General features: G+C 33.0%; 1 protein-coding gene across 7 annotated transcripts in view; it reads left to right on the top strand.

Moving 5' to 3' along the window:
* LOC117787198 (hepatic leukemia factor) overlaps positions 1–17,512 on the top strand; it is a 55,596-nt gene that overhangs the window by 23,166 nt on the left and 14,918 nt on the right. Inside the window, exon 1 of one of the 7 annotated variants that reach the window (XM_034625649.1) lies at positions 8,687–10,809. The exons of 5 other annotated variants lie outside the window; for them this stretch is intronic. In XM_034625649.1, the coding sequence (XP_034481540.1) occupies positions 9,567–10,809 (1,243 nt within the window). In that variant the 5' untranslated portion in view covers positions 8,687–9,566. Of the gene's footprint in view, positions 1–8,686; positions 10,810–17,512 lie in introns of those variants that run through there. One more of the 7 variants, XM_034625650.1, reaches the window with a different exon arrangement.

Here is a 17,512-nt window from a genome sequence, read left to right as displayed (position 1 = left end):
AGTGTTAGGCGAAAACAATTCCTAAACGAAACTTACGAAAATCATTTTTGATCTAATCACATTAACTCTTAAACTGAGAGTGCAAATTACCTTGAAGTTAGATTATTAATTACACTGAGCTGTTAAAGTCATTAAAAAAAGCATTACTTAAAAACATTAATTTATTTAGGCATTAAAGTTATTTTTTTAGCAATATGAAAATTGTATAAAATAAAAAAAAATTTGTTCGTTTATTTATAAAAATAGTTAATTTTGACGAAAATTATTTTTCTTTATTGTAACTTGTTTGATTTCTTGAAAATTGTTAGTTAGTCTGTATTAAGCTTATATCTTTTATTAAAAAATTAATAGGAGAATTTTTGGGACTTAATTTTACGTTTTTGTAACTAGGTAGAAAATAATTGAATCATTATGAAAGTTTATGAATTAATTAGTGTAATATATTTTAATATCAAATAAGCTCTATGATAAATTTTGGGAGCTCGTCACTTGATGATGGATTTTAATATGATTAATAAAAATACCCGTACTTTTCTTTGCCCAATTTATATGATTTTTTTTGACTGAAAAGGCGACTTTTTCTTAATTAATACTCACAACAACAACAATAATTATTCAAAGCTATGGAACCGAATACACAATAACAATAAGCAGCTCAATTAACGCCAGTCAGACACATCAACCGACAACTGAGAATTGAGAATTGAGAACTGAGAACCGAGAACAGAGTAAAGGGGTAACTATTGATGAAAAAAGGGGGTTGAAGGGGTTAAGGGTAGTGCATTCATAAACCATAGAAAATTACTAGTTTGAAGTAGTTTCACATGCGAATGCCGCTGCAGCAATTAGAAGAGGCAGTTACATCATTTTGGGGCAACAACTCGGGTTAATTTCCATGTGGAACGGAAATAAAAATAAATAAAAAAAACACTACAAAAAATAGGAAATTATCGACTCAACAACAAATAAATGTTGTCATTGTAATTATATATATAGATATTTATTTCGCATATTTTCCATTTCAATTTATTTGAAAATTGTTCAAAAACTGAAATTTAAAACGCGCCTTTGATTTTATTTAAGATTTCAAAGTTTCTTGATGTTAACACATTTTTAGAACTGTCAAGTGTCGCAAAATATTTTGTTGTTGAAAACTGAAAGAATTAGTGAAAATACACGCACATTTTACGTACTTGTACAACATTTGTTGGAAATATTTGTGGTTTTAATTTTTTTTCTTTTTAAAAAGGGGCAAGGAATATTTTTTGCTAAATATACATAAAGTATGTATAGGTACTATATGTTCTAGTTTAGGTTTGACGCATAGATTGAATTCTTTAAGCACAATAAATCACGGGCATTAATCCCAGATAGTCAAAAACAAACTTAACCAATAGATAAAAGATGCCGAAATTTTTAGCAATTTGTTTTACATTATTTTTGCACTTCTTCTTTTTTTTAAATCGAAAATCTATCTACAATAATTAAAAAAATCTCAAAAATGGTACTCAAACTTTTTTATCAATCTATTTTCTAATCAATCAGCATTTAGGATTGTAAAATAAAATCTAAATTTTTATGTTATATTTTGTATGACACATAATTGGAAATCACAATCATCAGGTCATCTTTAGTCTAAAGTATTTACTCTGTCACGCTTCTGCTTATTGAAGTCAATTGTTTGAATTCTACGCTTTGTATGTCAAATAATAGAACTAGAAAATTCCCCAATTTTCAACAATTACCACTCGAAATAATCGTATAATGAAAGCGTCTGTCAGTTGGAGCATAAATAATGTCATTAATACCAGTTTGATGAGGATATAACTCAAAAAAGTCACTCACAAGCTGAAAGCTGAAAAATAATAATAATACTCTGCGTGCCGCCCTCTAGCGGTGTCAACAGGCAAAGCGTTCAATTGCTCTCGCATTCATTTTCTCTCCATAAGTCTCTCAATTTTCATTGTGCTTGTTATTTTTGTGAATGAATAGAAAATTTACATTTATTTATACCGTTGCCCAGAGTGAGACAGAATGATTGAGTGAGAGAAAGAGATAGAACGATAACATACGCACAATTAAGAGACAGAAATGTTTTCACTCCAATTAAAATTTGAATGAATTATTCTTTGTAATTGCCAATGGGACTTTTTTTTCTTTCAAAAAGTACAAGTGGAAAATTTTGAGTGCATCTTAGTGATTTAACTCATAAAATTATTTTGAAAAAATGTAAAAAAAATAAAATTAGAAAATAAGTTGCTTTTATGATCAAATAAATTATAAATTTCAAAATGATAAAAAAAAGTTTGGTTTGAGACTTAAATTCGAATCAATCAAATTGACAAATTCCTTTAATTGGAATTAAAAACAAATTCTGATAAAAATAATTGTATTTAGCTTGCAAATAAAGTCTTAATTTTGTGGCTGCTACTATTTTTGTTGCGCGTCGGCAACACTGTTAGTGCAAAGCTTTCGCACACAAACAGCGCCCACTGGCGTCAGTTTGCTGCAATTGCAGAAGCAAAAGCTTTGCCCATTAAAGCTGTTGTCAATCGGCTCTCTCGATGTAGTGCGCGCTCTCTTTCATTCGCTTCTCCTCCTCACTCTCTCCCTCGGTCACTCTCTCTCTCTCTTATGCTGTAGGCATCTTGTCTGGCGCGTCGCATCCGTTAACTTCCACCTCCGCCTTTCAATCACTCCACAATCCACAATTCACAGTCCACAGCGTTGGCTGCAACACGTGCGCAAAGGCCCCTCCCCCTCTTTCTCTTCACCACACTCTTCCCCTCTATAAACTCTTCACTCTTGAGCATTGCAATTAATTTCAATTTTTTTGTTGCCTACGACAACAATTAGCAATGAATTAATTTTTTTTATTTTCGTTCTCGTTGTTTTTGGTCGTTTCTTCTTTGCCTTTTTCGCTTTGTTGTTGTTGTTGTTGTTGTTGTGTTCCACTCACAGTCACATGTTGGAGCAGTGTGTCGACATCGGCGTCGACGTCGACGTCAGCAGCATTTGCCCTTGCGGTTTCTTTTTTCCTTTTTCCTTTTTTGTTTGTTTTTTTTGCCAACTCTCAATTTTATAAGGCCAACAGGCTTTTCTTTTGGCCAAGTTCGCATTTTTTTTTCAGTTTATATGAAAACGATATCAATATAGGGTATCACATTTAAATATTATTATTTTTGTTTATGATATGCTAAAGATATACACATAAATATTGCATATTAAAACCGGTATTGTATTTTGAAATGATTGAGACTTGGTTCACAGTATGTGTAGTAATTGTATTGACAGAGATTGCAATTAATTAAAATTAATCGAACCTTGAAAATAATCTACCTGGACGAAGGGTAATGTCTAATTTTTAAAGGAGTATGCTGGAAAATTTAAATTAAATTTATTTTAAATCATATTTTTAATTTGAGCTTACAATAAATAAAAATGACAACTCAGCATTTGATAAGCATTTGAATTGTCTGCAGTAAAAGTTATGAAGCTTTCATTTAAAAAACGGCAAAAAAATAATATTAAACTTTAACTATATCAAAACTTGTATATCTATAGTTAAATTATGTGTAGACAGCGTTAAAATCTTAATTTTGTTTATTTTATTTACTTTATCCTAACCGACCAAATAACTGAGCATTGCACAGCACAAGCCATAAGACCTAGAAAGCTGAAATTTTTACACAACATAGCTGACAACTTTATCGTGCAATGATAATATAAACTTTTTGCAAGAGAAGTTGCATAAATAAAACCTTAACTTGTAATTTATATTTCGGTTAGACAACCGTTAACTATATTTAAGCTAAGGCAGTAATTTACAGAAATCAGTGACTTTTTAGTCTGTTTGAACTACGGTCATAAATATAATTTAGCAGCTCTTACGGTCAGTCTGTGTATTAGAATATATATATCCAGCTATAACACTATCTGGGTCAACTGGATAATGATTATAATTTGTGGTGGGACATAAGAAGCGTTTAAGTATTTTGCACAATTAATTGTTTGACAGAAATGTTAATTTATGGGCCAAACACGTGGAAATATCGACTTGAGAAAATTGTTCCTACAACCTGTTTTACTAATAGACAGAACGCAATTTGAAATAAAAGCAATGGAAATTTCATACTGTTTGTATGTGTGTGTGAGTGAGTGTGTGAGTCAATTAAACTATGAAAAAAAACTTGTATATTTATAGTAAATAAATCGATTGACAGACAAGTTGCCTTGTAGTTTTAACAATTATTTTGTTTATTTTGTCTCGGTGTTAATTAAGTCATCTTCGGTACAGTTGGTCTAATAATTATTTTGACAATTTAAAAAAATCACAGGAAATAATACTGGAACTGACTCTCAAAGATGTCTGAACAACTTCAAAAATCCATAACTTTGTTAAAACTGAACCGATTTTCAAGCAGAATGTCATTTTGATCATTTTTTGACCTCTTCTTTGATACTGCATTCAAAAATTTTTAACTTAAAAAAAATTGAATTTTCGATAATTTTCCGACAAAATCATGTACTCCCCCCTTTGACTTTTTGGAAAAAATATTTTTTTCAAAATATTAATTCTCTATTTTTCACTTTCAATCAACGATACTTTAAATTAAAATCTAAAAGGTCTCATTTTTCTGTCAAAAATCACGCATAAATTGACAAAAAATTTGACTTGTAAAGTTTTCAGTCCTAAGAATTACCAGACTTCAAACTCTTATAACTTTGTCAAAACTGAACCGATTTTCAAGCAGAATGTAATTTTGATTGTTATTTCACCTCTATTTATTCTGCATTCAAAAATAATTGACTTTTTTTTTTTAATTTCGTCAAAAAACTTAGTTGTCTAACTGTATATGTGTTCAAAAAGAATTTATTTAGATTTAGCATCAAATGAATCTATTTATTTGCGTAGTATGTATGTATGTGTGTGTGTGTGATTTACACTCATTGATGCGGCTGCTCAGCTAAGTGTGGAAGTGTGTGTGTGTCTGTGTGTGTGTGTGTGTATGTTTGCTTGACTGCATTTCTATTGCCTCCAATTTTTGCCTCTACTATTTATAAATGACAAACAGTCGTCGCAGTTGTTGTTGTTGTTGCTTTTGTACTGCGCTCTGTTTCTGCATCTTCTTCTTCTTCTCCACATTTGTTTTGTTCTCTCACTTAAGCAGAGAGAGAGTGAGAAGCTCATTCATATTGTTAAACAAGCGCCACTCCAAACGTCTATGCATGTGTGTCGCACAAAAGCACAACACAAGCACACACACACACGCACACACGCACACAGATAGACAGACAGACAGAGAGAGAGAGAGAGAGAGAGAGAGTGAGAGCGCCTCTCTGGCGCACGTGGTAGCAAAACGTGATAAGCCAACAACAAAACCACTGAAAACAAAACAAATAGAAAACCTGACGTCGCTTCACTTGCCGTCAAAGCTGGCAGCGACTGCAGCAGCGACGACGGCTGCGACTGCGACTGCGACAGCGGCGCAACAGTTGACAGCGCCTGTTGCTCTGATTGGCTGAGGGCATTAACGCCAATGACAGACAACGCAGCGGGATCCTTAACGCTCCATTGGACAGACAGCAAAAGGAGCTACACGATTCGGCATGAATTAAAAAAATAACACCGAAATAATCGGTGACAATCGGGAAACAAAGCACGACTTGTTGCCATTCGTATACCGAGTCTTTTAAATAGACGCATCACGGGGCGTATGCTTGATTTAATTTGTGGCTGTGGTGTGAGGCAAACACTTAAGCTCTCCACAAACGTTATCAGATTTAACGCTCAGATTTATTTTAAAAATAGCCCAACTATTTGCAGACAATGCGAAATTGGCTTTTTTCGAAATATTTAAATATATTTTTATGATTGAAAGCTGATTAAATTATGACAAATTAAATGAATTGCGTTTTTTAAAAGTCTATAAATTGCACAAAATCATACAAAAATTTACAGGTCAACAAAAAAGTTATCTTCATTAATTTAAAAAATTTGCTTATTTAAAATTAAATTATTATAGTTTAAATGTTTTTTTTTCATGTTCAAAATTTTTGAAATATTTTACAAGTACATCGAACAATTAAAAAGCTCGAAAGAAAGCTTTATTTAAATATTATATTTAAAATTATAAATTAAAAGTTCATAACGATTTAAACGCGTTGAAATATTACATAGAAAATTCGGCCTAATTAAAAATTGATTAGCTTTAAATCAAAATTTTAAAGCTTAAAATTGCTATTTTAAATTAATTAAATTTTTAAGATAAATAAAAATTTTTGTATAGCACATAATTTACTATTTTTATGTTTAAGTATAATAGATAAGAATATAAATTTTTATTAGCAACTTAATAATGATTTATGAATGTTGCAAATGAAATGGAAATTTAATTGCGTTTTGTAAAATTACAAATAATTCCCATTTTGCTGGCATTAGCTATTGTTAATTAAACTTAACAATCTATAATTGTTGTATCGTTAGTTCAACACGGCTTATTGAGAGGCTTATCCATTTCCATAAAATTACGCATACGTCACGTGTTGCAAGCCAATTAATTTGATGTTGCACCGTTGCCACAAAGTAGCCTGTCATTGATACTTTAATCAGTTTTTGCCACAGCAACAACAGCAACGAGAAGAGGAAGAGCAACAACAACAATAATAAAATTGGCAGGAAACGAGCTACTTTTTTTTTGCTCTAACTGTAACCATGGAGAACGTCGCATCAAATTCACAAAAGTCAAAAAAAAAAGAAATAGAAAAAAAGAAACAGGGTAAAGCTCACTAGCTTGAATGTATCTGTATCTGTACGTGTAACTAAATGTGCTTGTATCTGTATCTTTGAGCATGCGAAATGCAGTGTACATTCAACGTGCCCGTTTACTCTCCATGTGTGTGTGTGTGTGTGTGTGTGTGTAACTGTCTCTCACTCTCAGCCATCGAGGGTGTGTGTGCGAGTGTGTGTGTGTCCCGGTGTGTTCACAACACGTGCTTAGAACGTTGCTAGACGTTGGGCTTTGGGTCATATTGAAATCCGCGTGACTTTGTCGCTGCTTTTGCAGTCGCTGTCGCTGTCGCTGCTGCTGCTGCCGACGTCGCAGTTGTCGCTGTCGCTGAGTGTATTTCCATTAGCTACAGCTGCGCAGTTGGCGTCGCAGCTGAGCTGCTTGTTTGCAATTCTCTTTACCCCTTTGCAATTTATTTGTTTTTACATTTTGTACACATATTTACAAAATACAAAAAAAAAAAAATGTATTTGAAGCTTTCCTAAAATTATTTGAAATATACTGCTTTTGATAAATGTTTCAAAAAATAATAAGAAGCTAAATAAATAATTATAATTTATTTTTATAGCCGCAAAGTTTCTAATTTTATTTGAAGTTTTCCAAAAATAATTTTAGGCTACTGCTTTTGATCAATGTTTGAGCTTGATAATTAAATTATTAAAAGTAGCTAATTATATTATTAAGTGCATCAACAGTTGTTCAACGGTTGCACCTTCCCCTGCCCTTATGTAAGTTTTGTATTTGTATTTGTATTTGTTACTTTTATTTCGACTTACTTGCAGAAAATTGCAATTTTCGCTGGCGAATTTATCGCATGTCTCGTAGGTGTGCGACTTTCGCAGTCGCTGTCGCTGCTGCAGTTGGCGCTGACTGCGCAGCTGGCGTTTGCTGGCGACTGCGATGAGTGCGCTGCCTGTCAGGGCTGAGGCTGAGGCTCGATAGTGCCCGGCATTCGGTCATATCGCGTTCTCATGTCCAAATCGTCGTGTCGTTGTTGTCGCTCGGTTTTTTCCCCAGACAATTGTTGACGTGAAAAACTGTGAAAAACATTTGGCAAAAAATATAATAAATAATTTTAATAACTCTTATGATTATTACAAAAATATGCAACTATCGATAACAGTCGAAAATTGTAACGTTTGAGTGCAAAATAATCAATAATCATATATCAAAATCTGTATGTTAAACCGTTAAAAAACAATTGACAAATATTCACAAAAAATATTACAAGTAATTGTATAAATTATTAAAAAAATTATGCAACTTTCGATAACAGTTGAAAAGTGCATAATAACAAATTATATAGATAGTCAAAGAAAGTCTTTCGTAGCAAAGTTCTAAAAAGCAACTGCGCACACTAAAAAAAAAAAATAATATAGCTTAAATCTATAAGAGATATTTGCATACGTATCGTCTCGTATATATAGTATATTTGAAAATAATCGTTCAAGTGTTTCAAACAAAAACAACAATTGTGCAAAGTGTTTGTTTGTGTGTTTGCTTAGTAGTTAACAAAGTAGCTGACCATAAAAAAAGTAATAATATTTAAAAAAAAAAACTGTTGCTATAACTGGCTATATACAATTTATATATAAATATATAATTAAATATATATATATACAAAAGTGCCCTATAAAAATGCAAGCAGCATCGCCAAAGCTACGTTTCCAATTTCAATCAGATTAATTTTATTTTAGACCACACTGAAGATCATCAATATAATCATCAATTATATAAAAAAAACATCGATTTTTTTTTTAATTTTCTCGTAAAATAAAAAACGTTTGAGAATAGGAAAAGGTATTAAGAAATTTTAAATTTAAAGATGCACAAATACATAGTAAATAAATTAGTTTGAATAAATTTGCTTGTAAATCCCATTATTAATCAGGCCCGGGGAAATTCCCCATTTCTTGAGTATTGCAATAAGAAAACTACAAAATTTGTATTATAATATTTAATAGAATCAAGTACAAGTAAAAAGAAAAAGATTAATACATATGTTTTTTAATAGAGAAACAATGCCTTTTCTTATTCATTAGACCCCAACCACCAATGAAAATAGAAAATACAAATCATCGGTATTTCACAAGAGAGTGGGAAAAAAATAGAAAGAAACAAAACTAACATGCATTCTTATATTTCAAAAGAATGATGCATATCAAGAACCTCTCAATATTATTGTCGTCACAATCACAATCACTGTCATTATCGTGATCGTGATCGTTATCATTATCATTTTTATTATCACTATCATTATCAATCGCGTTCGATCGTCATGGTTAGCGCCCTTATCAATATCGAAATCAATTTACAATATATAAATTTCTAATTTTGTTCAGCTTTATAAACGACCTATAGACAATGACAGTTAAAAAATGAAGAAAACAAAAAGGCAGTGTTGGAAAACAGCTAACTGACTGTGTTGATTCGAGTTAAGCCCATTGAAAACTACTTTTAAAAATAAAACAAGTTTTAAGTACAACAAATATACTTGGAAAAAAACAGTGTTGAAAAACAGTGTTGCATAATAGTGTTTAATAAGTTCTATTAACAAACTGTAAGCACTGACAGCTTTAAAAAAATCAAAGAAAAACAGTGTTGAAAAACAGTTTTGGAGCAGTGTTGATTAATTGAAAATGCGCACAACTTTAAAAAGCTACTCAAAGTTTTTACGGCTGTGCAGCAAATACAACCACGTCAATCACAAGGACGTGACCTAAGAGCAACAACAGCAATTGCAACAGACAACAGTGTTGGAAAACGTAATCAAAAATGTCATCCGATACGAATTCGTGCGCTAGCTTCTTTGCCCAGGAACATGCGAATGCAACATTGACGCAATATTTCCAGCAACTCAACTCGCAGGTGGCAGCAGCAGCAGCTGTTGCCAATAGCAACAGCAACACCAACAGCAACAACAACAACAGCAGCAGCAACAACAGCGGCAGCAACAGCAACAACAACAGCGGCAGAAATAGTTGCAGTGGCAACAGCAGCGGCAACAGCGACAGCGGCAACGATGGCAGCATGACGGGCTCCACATCAGCAACATTGGACAATCATCGCAGCAGCGTAAGCAGCAATGATTCGGGCAAGAGCAGCAATCAAGAAGGAGGAGCAGCAGGAGGAGCAGGATCATCCTCTTCAGCAGCAGCAACAAATGCCTGGAGCTTGCAACAGCAACAGACACAGTTGCATCATCATCATCATCAGCAGCAACAGCAGCATCAGCATCATCAGCAACAGCAACATGTGCAGCAGCAACAGCAACAGCACTTGCAACATCAGCAGCAGCATTTGCAACAATTGCAACAGCAGCAACACTCGCATCACGCTCAGCAACATGCACAGCAGCAACATCATCCACATGCCCACAATCCACATATGCATCCACATCATCCACACCAACAGCAACAACAGCTGTTGCATCCACCACCGCCACAACAACAACAGCAGCAACATCATGCTGCTCAGTTTAATCATGCTGCTGCCGCCGCTGCTGCCAACACCAATACACACTCCATCTTTGGCACCGGCAATTTTCACTACAAGACCAACAATTCCTGGACATTGCCAACATTAAATTATCAACGTCTTTATCAGGATAATCCCGGTTATCATCAGCGCAACAATTTTATGGATAGTCAAGCAGCAAGTGCTGCTGCGGCAGCGGCAGCGGCAACTGTTGCCAGTGCGGGTGCCAGCGCCAGTGCCAATGCAGCGGCAGCAACTGCTGCTGCTGCTGCTGTGGCTGCTGCAGCAACGGCAACAGCAACAACAACTACGAGCGCCAACAGCAGCAGCAGCAGCAGCAACAACAATACAGTTGCTGTGCCAAGTGCCACCAAAAGCTCCACCAACAGCAACAACAGCAGCAGCAGCAGCAACAACAGCAGCAACAGCAATGTATCCTCCGTGCAACATGTGGCAAATGCTGTGGCCGCTGCCGTCATTGCGATTGAGCATCACAGTCATTTGAACAACCTCAAAGCGAATTTTCAGCCATCTAGCTCAGGTGCGTCTTAAGAAATTCTAATAAAACAGAATACCTCATCAAAATAACTAAGCAAAAAAATCTAAAATAACCAAAAAAGTTTTCAAAAATGAAGCTTAAACAAGGAAATTCAATTAAAATAAGCAGCAAAGGCTGAAATCGAATTCCCGCCTATAACCGTTACATACTTTTAGGCGCTTACGTTCTTTTTTTTTTAAAACTTTAAACAGGCATTGCAGTCGTTCTATTAATCCGATCTTATTGCGATTCAGTAAAATGATTGCTCATAATAACAGCTAAATTTAATTACCAAAAAGAAACCTATATCTTATAAACTGTGACCATGGTGATTTTTTGCGCTTTAGCTCGAGAAAAGGTAGCATAATTTTGGAAATTGAACAAAAATTAGAAATAGTCGATGTCATTTAAGAAAATTTATAGGTAACCGATTCTTTTCTAATTCTAAAGATCAATCTAATAAAACAGTCAATAAAAATGCGCTCAGTCTATAAATGCAAGGTATATTTATATTATATATATATATTATATAGCGTATGGGGAATGTATTTATATTATAATGCCCTCTGCAAGGGTAATAAAAAATGGGAATTAATCATTAGCGTGCATTATTTGCGCATTGATTAATGTATGTATATGGCAAATGCAAAGTCTAAACTCTTTCTACAATTTCCAATACGTCTATACTCTTCTTTACTACCCTTCCTTGCCTACTTCCGCTCTCTCTCTCTCTCCCTCTTTTTGCCCTGCTTCGTTGCTGATATCATCAAAAAGTCAAATGCGCTGTCGCTGTGGGAATATTGCGAGTAAAAATGTCTGAAAGCTTGCATTGCACACGTGAGCTTAGCTGACGTCTGAGAGTAAATATATATAAACGTATATATATATATATGTATCTTGAGCGCAAGTTCGTTGTCAGCGTCATTTCAGCCTATCGCAATAAAAACTTAATTAATATACAGCGGCGCTTTTAAACCAAACAAAAAGTACGCTAAGCTTTGCATTTTACAGTTTGCATTTCAAAGTTTTCGAGCGTGCTTTTTTTTGTAGTCTCATTAAAAAAGTAACGACCTACGCCAAAGACAAAAACTACAAAATAAAAAAATTAAAACAAAAAAAAAACAATTATTATTATAATATTTTAATAAACACTACATATTTCTTATCTCTTTCTTGTTTTTTCTAATTCTCTCTATTGCACTATTTAAATGCAAATATACAAAAAATAAAAATAATAATAAATTAAATTAAAAAAATATTACAGTACTAATAATATTAATATTAATATGTTATTACATATTATTTAATATAATAATAGTAATAACACTTTATACTCCTTGTCTCTCTCTTTCTCTCTTTCTCTCTCTCCCTCTCTCTCTCTATCTTTCTCCCTATCGCACTTTTTGCATGCAAATTATATGGTGCAATAATTTTTATTTACTTTTTTTGCTGTAATTCGTGCTGGAAAATTATTTGACAAGTTGTGAAATTTACAATTATTTGCAAAATTAACTGCACATATGTACAGTTGTATGTGTGACAACTTCTTATGGCCAAGAACTAGTTTAGGGCTAAGTGCGTCATTTGTTTTAGCTGCTTTTTTGCATATTAATTGCAATTTAACACTTGTAATTTGGGCTGGAAAATTATTTGACAAGTTGTAACAATTGAAATTTGTAACGTTCATTTCTACTGCATACTTGATTAAGGTTAAGTTCGTCAATAGGTCAAATGTCATTGGGAAAGTCCTTTTCAAATGCTGCATACAACTCATTAGCCTAAAAGACCAATTGATGAAATTGGCAACTGATTTCTGATATGTTACCAACAAATGTTGGCCTATTCAGCTATTCACTATCGAGCCTTTTGACGTTAGTTGACCTGCCACCATTTATAGCCGCGAACTGACCTCGCCTTTGTGCCCAAAAGTCTTCTTTTTTTGGCCAACTCGATGTGCATTCGTTTTGATTAGCTTTTTGGTCAGTCCAAAAAAAAAAAAGGAAATTGGAAAAGAATTTGAGGCCGCAAATTGAAATTAGGCTGATGAGATGACCAAATTATGGTAAATTATACTTATGAAATGCATATTGAATACAGCAACTTCGAACTATCATAACTTTGGCAAAACTAAACCGATTCTCATGCGGAATGTCATTTTGATCATTATTTGGCTTCTAATTTCATTCTGCATTTAAATTTTTTTTATTTATAAAATTTTATATTTTTCGATCATAGCCATGGTTTGATGGTAAGGGTCCCCCCTTTGGAATTTCAAAAATTCAAAATTTTAAATCTCACGTTTTCACTTTTAATCAACTCCTTATATCGTAATTAGTATAAAACAACACTTTAAACTTGATTCTGGGACCTTTCATTTTTCTGAAATAATTCATGTGAAATCTGACAAAAATTTTGACATGTAAAGTTGTTAGATCCAAAGTCTGCCCAACTTCAAACTTTCATAGCTTTGTCAATACTAAGCCGATTTTAAAGCGAAATGTCATTTTGATCATGGTTTGGTCTCTGAATTTATTCTGCATTCAAATTTAATTAATATTGTAAAAAAAATTATTTTCCTCAAAATCATGGGTTCGATGCTAATGGTCCCCCCTTTGAAATTTTGAAAATTGAAAATTTTAAATCTCACGTTTTCACTTTTAATCAACTCCTTATATCGTAATTAGTATAAAACAACACTTTAAACTTGATTCTGGGACCTTTCATTTTTCTGTAAAAATTCATGTGAAATCTGACAAAAATTTTGACATGTAAAGTTGTTAGATCCAAAGTCTGCCCAACTTCAAACTTTCATAGCTTTGTCAAAACTAAGTTGATTTTAAAGCGGAATGTCATTTTGATCATGGTTTGGTCTCTGAATTTATTCTGCATTCAAATTTAATTAATATTGTAAAAATAATTATTTTCCTCAAAATCATGGGTTCGATGCTAATGGTCCCCCCTTTGAAATTTTGAAAATTGAAAATTTTAAATCTCACGTTTTCACTTTTAATCAACTCCTTATATCGTAATTAGTATAAAACAACACTTTAAACTTGATTCTGGGACCTTTCATTTTTCTGTAAAAATTCATGTGAAATCTGACAAAAATTTTGACATGTAAAGTTGTTAGATCCAAAGTCTGCCCAACTTCAAACTTCCATAGCTTTGTCAAAACTAAGCCGATTTTCAAGCGAAATGTCAATTTGATCATGGTTTGACCCTTTATTTTATTCTGCATTCAAATATTATTAATTTCGTTAATAAAAAAATTCCCTCTGGATCTTGTATATGAATTTTTCTACATGTCTGTTGATGAATTACTATATCTACAGTATGCCACACCTCTGGCTTTATCCTAATAGCGACATTACTGAATAAGGTAATACTAATATTAAAAGTGCATTGTGGGTCGTTGATTTTTTATATGCTTCCACTCTACCCACACACACACATACATTTGAATGTTGTCACACAGGTTGTAGGGTTGTAGCTCATCACATCAACCGTGATTCCCTTGTTTAAACTTTGGGACAGACATTTCAGTGTCGCATTTACTATTTTTTTATTTTCCCCACTATTTAGATGCCATCATCTGGCATGCAATTTGTAGGCGTTCGTTTTGGTTATTTTTATTTTATTTTCCACATTATTCGCATCCAAAAGCAACATGAAATAAAATCAAGCCCAAAGAGAAACTCGGTATTATACTATATGATAGTAAACGATACGATACGATACGGTTTTAGTTTCGGTTTCAGATTTAATTTTTTCTCGCTGTTCAAGTATATTAATTTTGTAAATTTTAATTTATGCTTTTTTCCAGTGGTGGAAAATATAAAAAAACTACAAAAATCTAGTAATAACGGAATATAAATCTTTTTGAAAGTTTTAATTATCGACTTTAATATCAATAAAATATTATATATATATTCTAAAAAAACATTCCAACTTCATAATTATTCTTGAATAATATAAAAATGAAATTGGAAACATTTAATTGAAAATTTAAAGTAGCAGTCCCTGTTTTTTTTTGGTTTTTTTTTTGCAGTGAAATTTGTAAAATTTACCTTTTAAGGAGAGTCAGGTCACTCCTGTTGTTGCTGTGTATGGGTGGCAAGGGGAGAGGGGGAAACGGTAAAGTTGCAGCTGAACCGAATGTAAATTTGAATGCACCATGGGGCGGCCCACTGTCACTGTCAATGCCAGCGGCAGAAATGGAAATGGAAATGGGGAAATGTGTTTAGTTTTGGGAGAAAGAGGGGTGTCGTTGTGGGTGGTCTGTAATAGATGCTATACATTAAAATTACCCTAATTGTCAGATTGCTACTGTCGACTGTCGCTATTCAAATATCTTGTATTTTCTATTTTAATATTAAAAAAATTATATATTTTGATAATAAAAAAATTATAATAAATAAAAATATTTTCAAATAAAAAACATATAACATTAAAATAAGAGTATTTGTAAATAAAAAATTAACCTTTTATAGAAGAAATTGAAAAAAAAAACGTGGGGTTATGTTTATAAAATGAAAACATTAATTAAATTATTATAAAAAAATTATACTTTAGATTTTGAAATAAAAAAATATTTCATACTTATACAATTTTAATCTTTACGCTGTCTGCACTTTATTAATATGTATTTATATCATTTGTCTTTGCAGGTAAGCATCGAACTCACCTCGTGACTTGCGTTGAATGTCAGTTTTGTTGTTGTCAGTGAGTCTCAAACGTGACTGAGGACTGCATTTTATATGTATTTTGGTTTTTCTCATCTTTGGCAAGCGGTAAGCTTTCTTATCATTTAACGACTGAGTGAGAAAAAAGCGCACTCAAAGCAATGCATGCAAAAAAAAGCTTTCGGTAAGTCACTCAAAAATTTGAGTAGCTAGCGTTGCGTCGCTTCGCTGCTTGCGTCGACGCAAACGCTAAATCACACGACGCTTCCGCATGCGGCGGCGACAGCGACAGCGCAGCTCAGACGAAGCGTAGCAACAGCTTTTTCACACTCACAAAACTTAGCGCAGGCTGTAAGCGAAAGAAAGTAAATAGCGGAATGCGCAAAAAAAATAAAAAAAAACAAAAGCAAAAACTGAAATGTGAAAGAGCCGCAGGCAAACCTTTGAGATGAGAGAGAAAGATGCAGAGAGAGAGAGAGAGATTGAGAGCAGCTGACGCAGGCGTCGCTGCTTGCTTTATTATGCTTTCGGTTCGGTTTCAAGTTTGGTTTGTGACGCCGGCTGCGCAGTCGCCGTTACTTTTTGGCTTTGGCTTTGGCTTTGGCGCTTTCTGCGTGGGGCTTTTTCACTTTTTGTTGTCGTTGTTGTTGTTTTTTTGGAGCCGATCTGAGCTGCGTTGCAAGAGGCGCACAACGCGCGCGTTCACTCAACGTTTGCAGTCCGTCGGCAACGGTTCGGTTCACGGCTTCTCTAAAATAAACAAAAAGCGAATACAAATACAAATACAAACTAAGCCCCAAGCCTCTCCCTACCCCCCACCACCAACAACAACAACGGCGCGTGTCAACGTCTGCGTCTGCTTTCGAATTCGAATTCGAACTCGCATACGTTCGTGCGAACTTGTGAACTTTCGTTTTCGGCGACTGCAGCAGGACGTCAAAAAACCAAACAAATGTATTAAGCAATTTCTAGTATACGGAAAACCTAAAAAAAATACCACAAATACCAAAAAATACTGTGAAAATTGCCTTGATGTGCAGTGTATATTTGATTGAAATTACAAAAATCTAAAATAGTTCGAAATGGCAAAGAATATCAAGAGAACACATTTAAATATATGCTGAAATATTTAAAATAAATACATTAATAAAATTAAATAAAAAAAAAAATTAATAAAGTTTAAAAAAGTCAGAAAACACTTTTAAATATTTACGAGTATGCAAAAATATTAAAAATAAATATGTAACACCATACAAAATTACAAAAATAATAAAGATTATAAAGTCAAGGAAATCAAAGGATCATAAATTTAAAATAACTAAAAATATAAATAATAATATTTTAAATAAATTAATATATACATAAATTCAAATAATAATAACATGAAATTATAAAAATAAAAAAAAAATCAAGAGATAACTTTTAAATATTTATATGTACATATAGCGTAAATATTTGAAAATATGCTCTCTTACAGTGGAATAAAGTGCATGAAATATTTCTAAAAATACAGAAAATCAAAGATAAAAAAAACAAAAAATAATAAAAAATAAACAAAAATTCCACAGTTAATAAAAACCTGAATATTGAAATCATGTCAACTAGTTTAGCACATAAATAAATATTTAATATATATATTCATATATATATATATACACACACATACATGTGTATGTATACACTAAATCATCAAGAAATTAACATCAAAACATTGCCCAACAACAACAACAAAAAGAACAAAATATAGAAAGAGAAAAAAAGAAAGAATATAAAAAGCAGACAAAAGTGTGCCCAACAACAAGCCCACAGAAAATAGCAGCAACAAAAAAATAGGGAAAAATAAAAAGAGCAAAAAGCGCATAGCTAAATTTCAAGGTCAAACTTTTCTCATTCAAACGACAACAGCGACGTTGACTGCGACGCGAGAACCCCTTTGAACGTCAGTCAGTTTCATTCCCAACAACAACAACAACAAAACAGTACGCGAAATAGTTGACAACAACTACAAAACAAACAGACATAAT

Source organism: Drosophila innubila, assembly GCF_004354385.1.
Source record: "Drosophila innubila isolate TH190305 chromosome 3L unlocalized genomic scaffold, UK_Dinn_1.0 0_D_3L, whole genome shotgun sequence".
Lineage (NCBI taxonomy): Eukaryota > Metazoa > Arthropoda > Insecta > Diptera > Drosophilidae > Drosophila > Drosophila innubila.
Note: the sequence above shows the minus strand (reverse complement) of the source record. Positions and strands in the feature narration are given on the sequence as shown.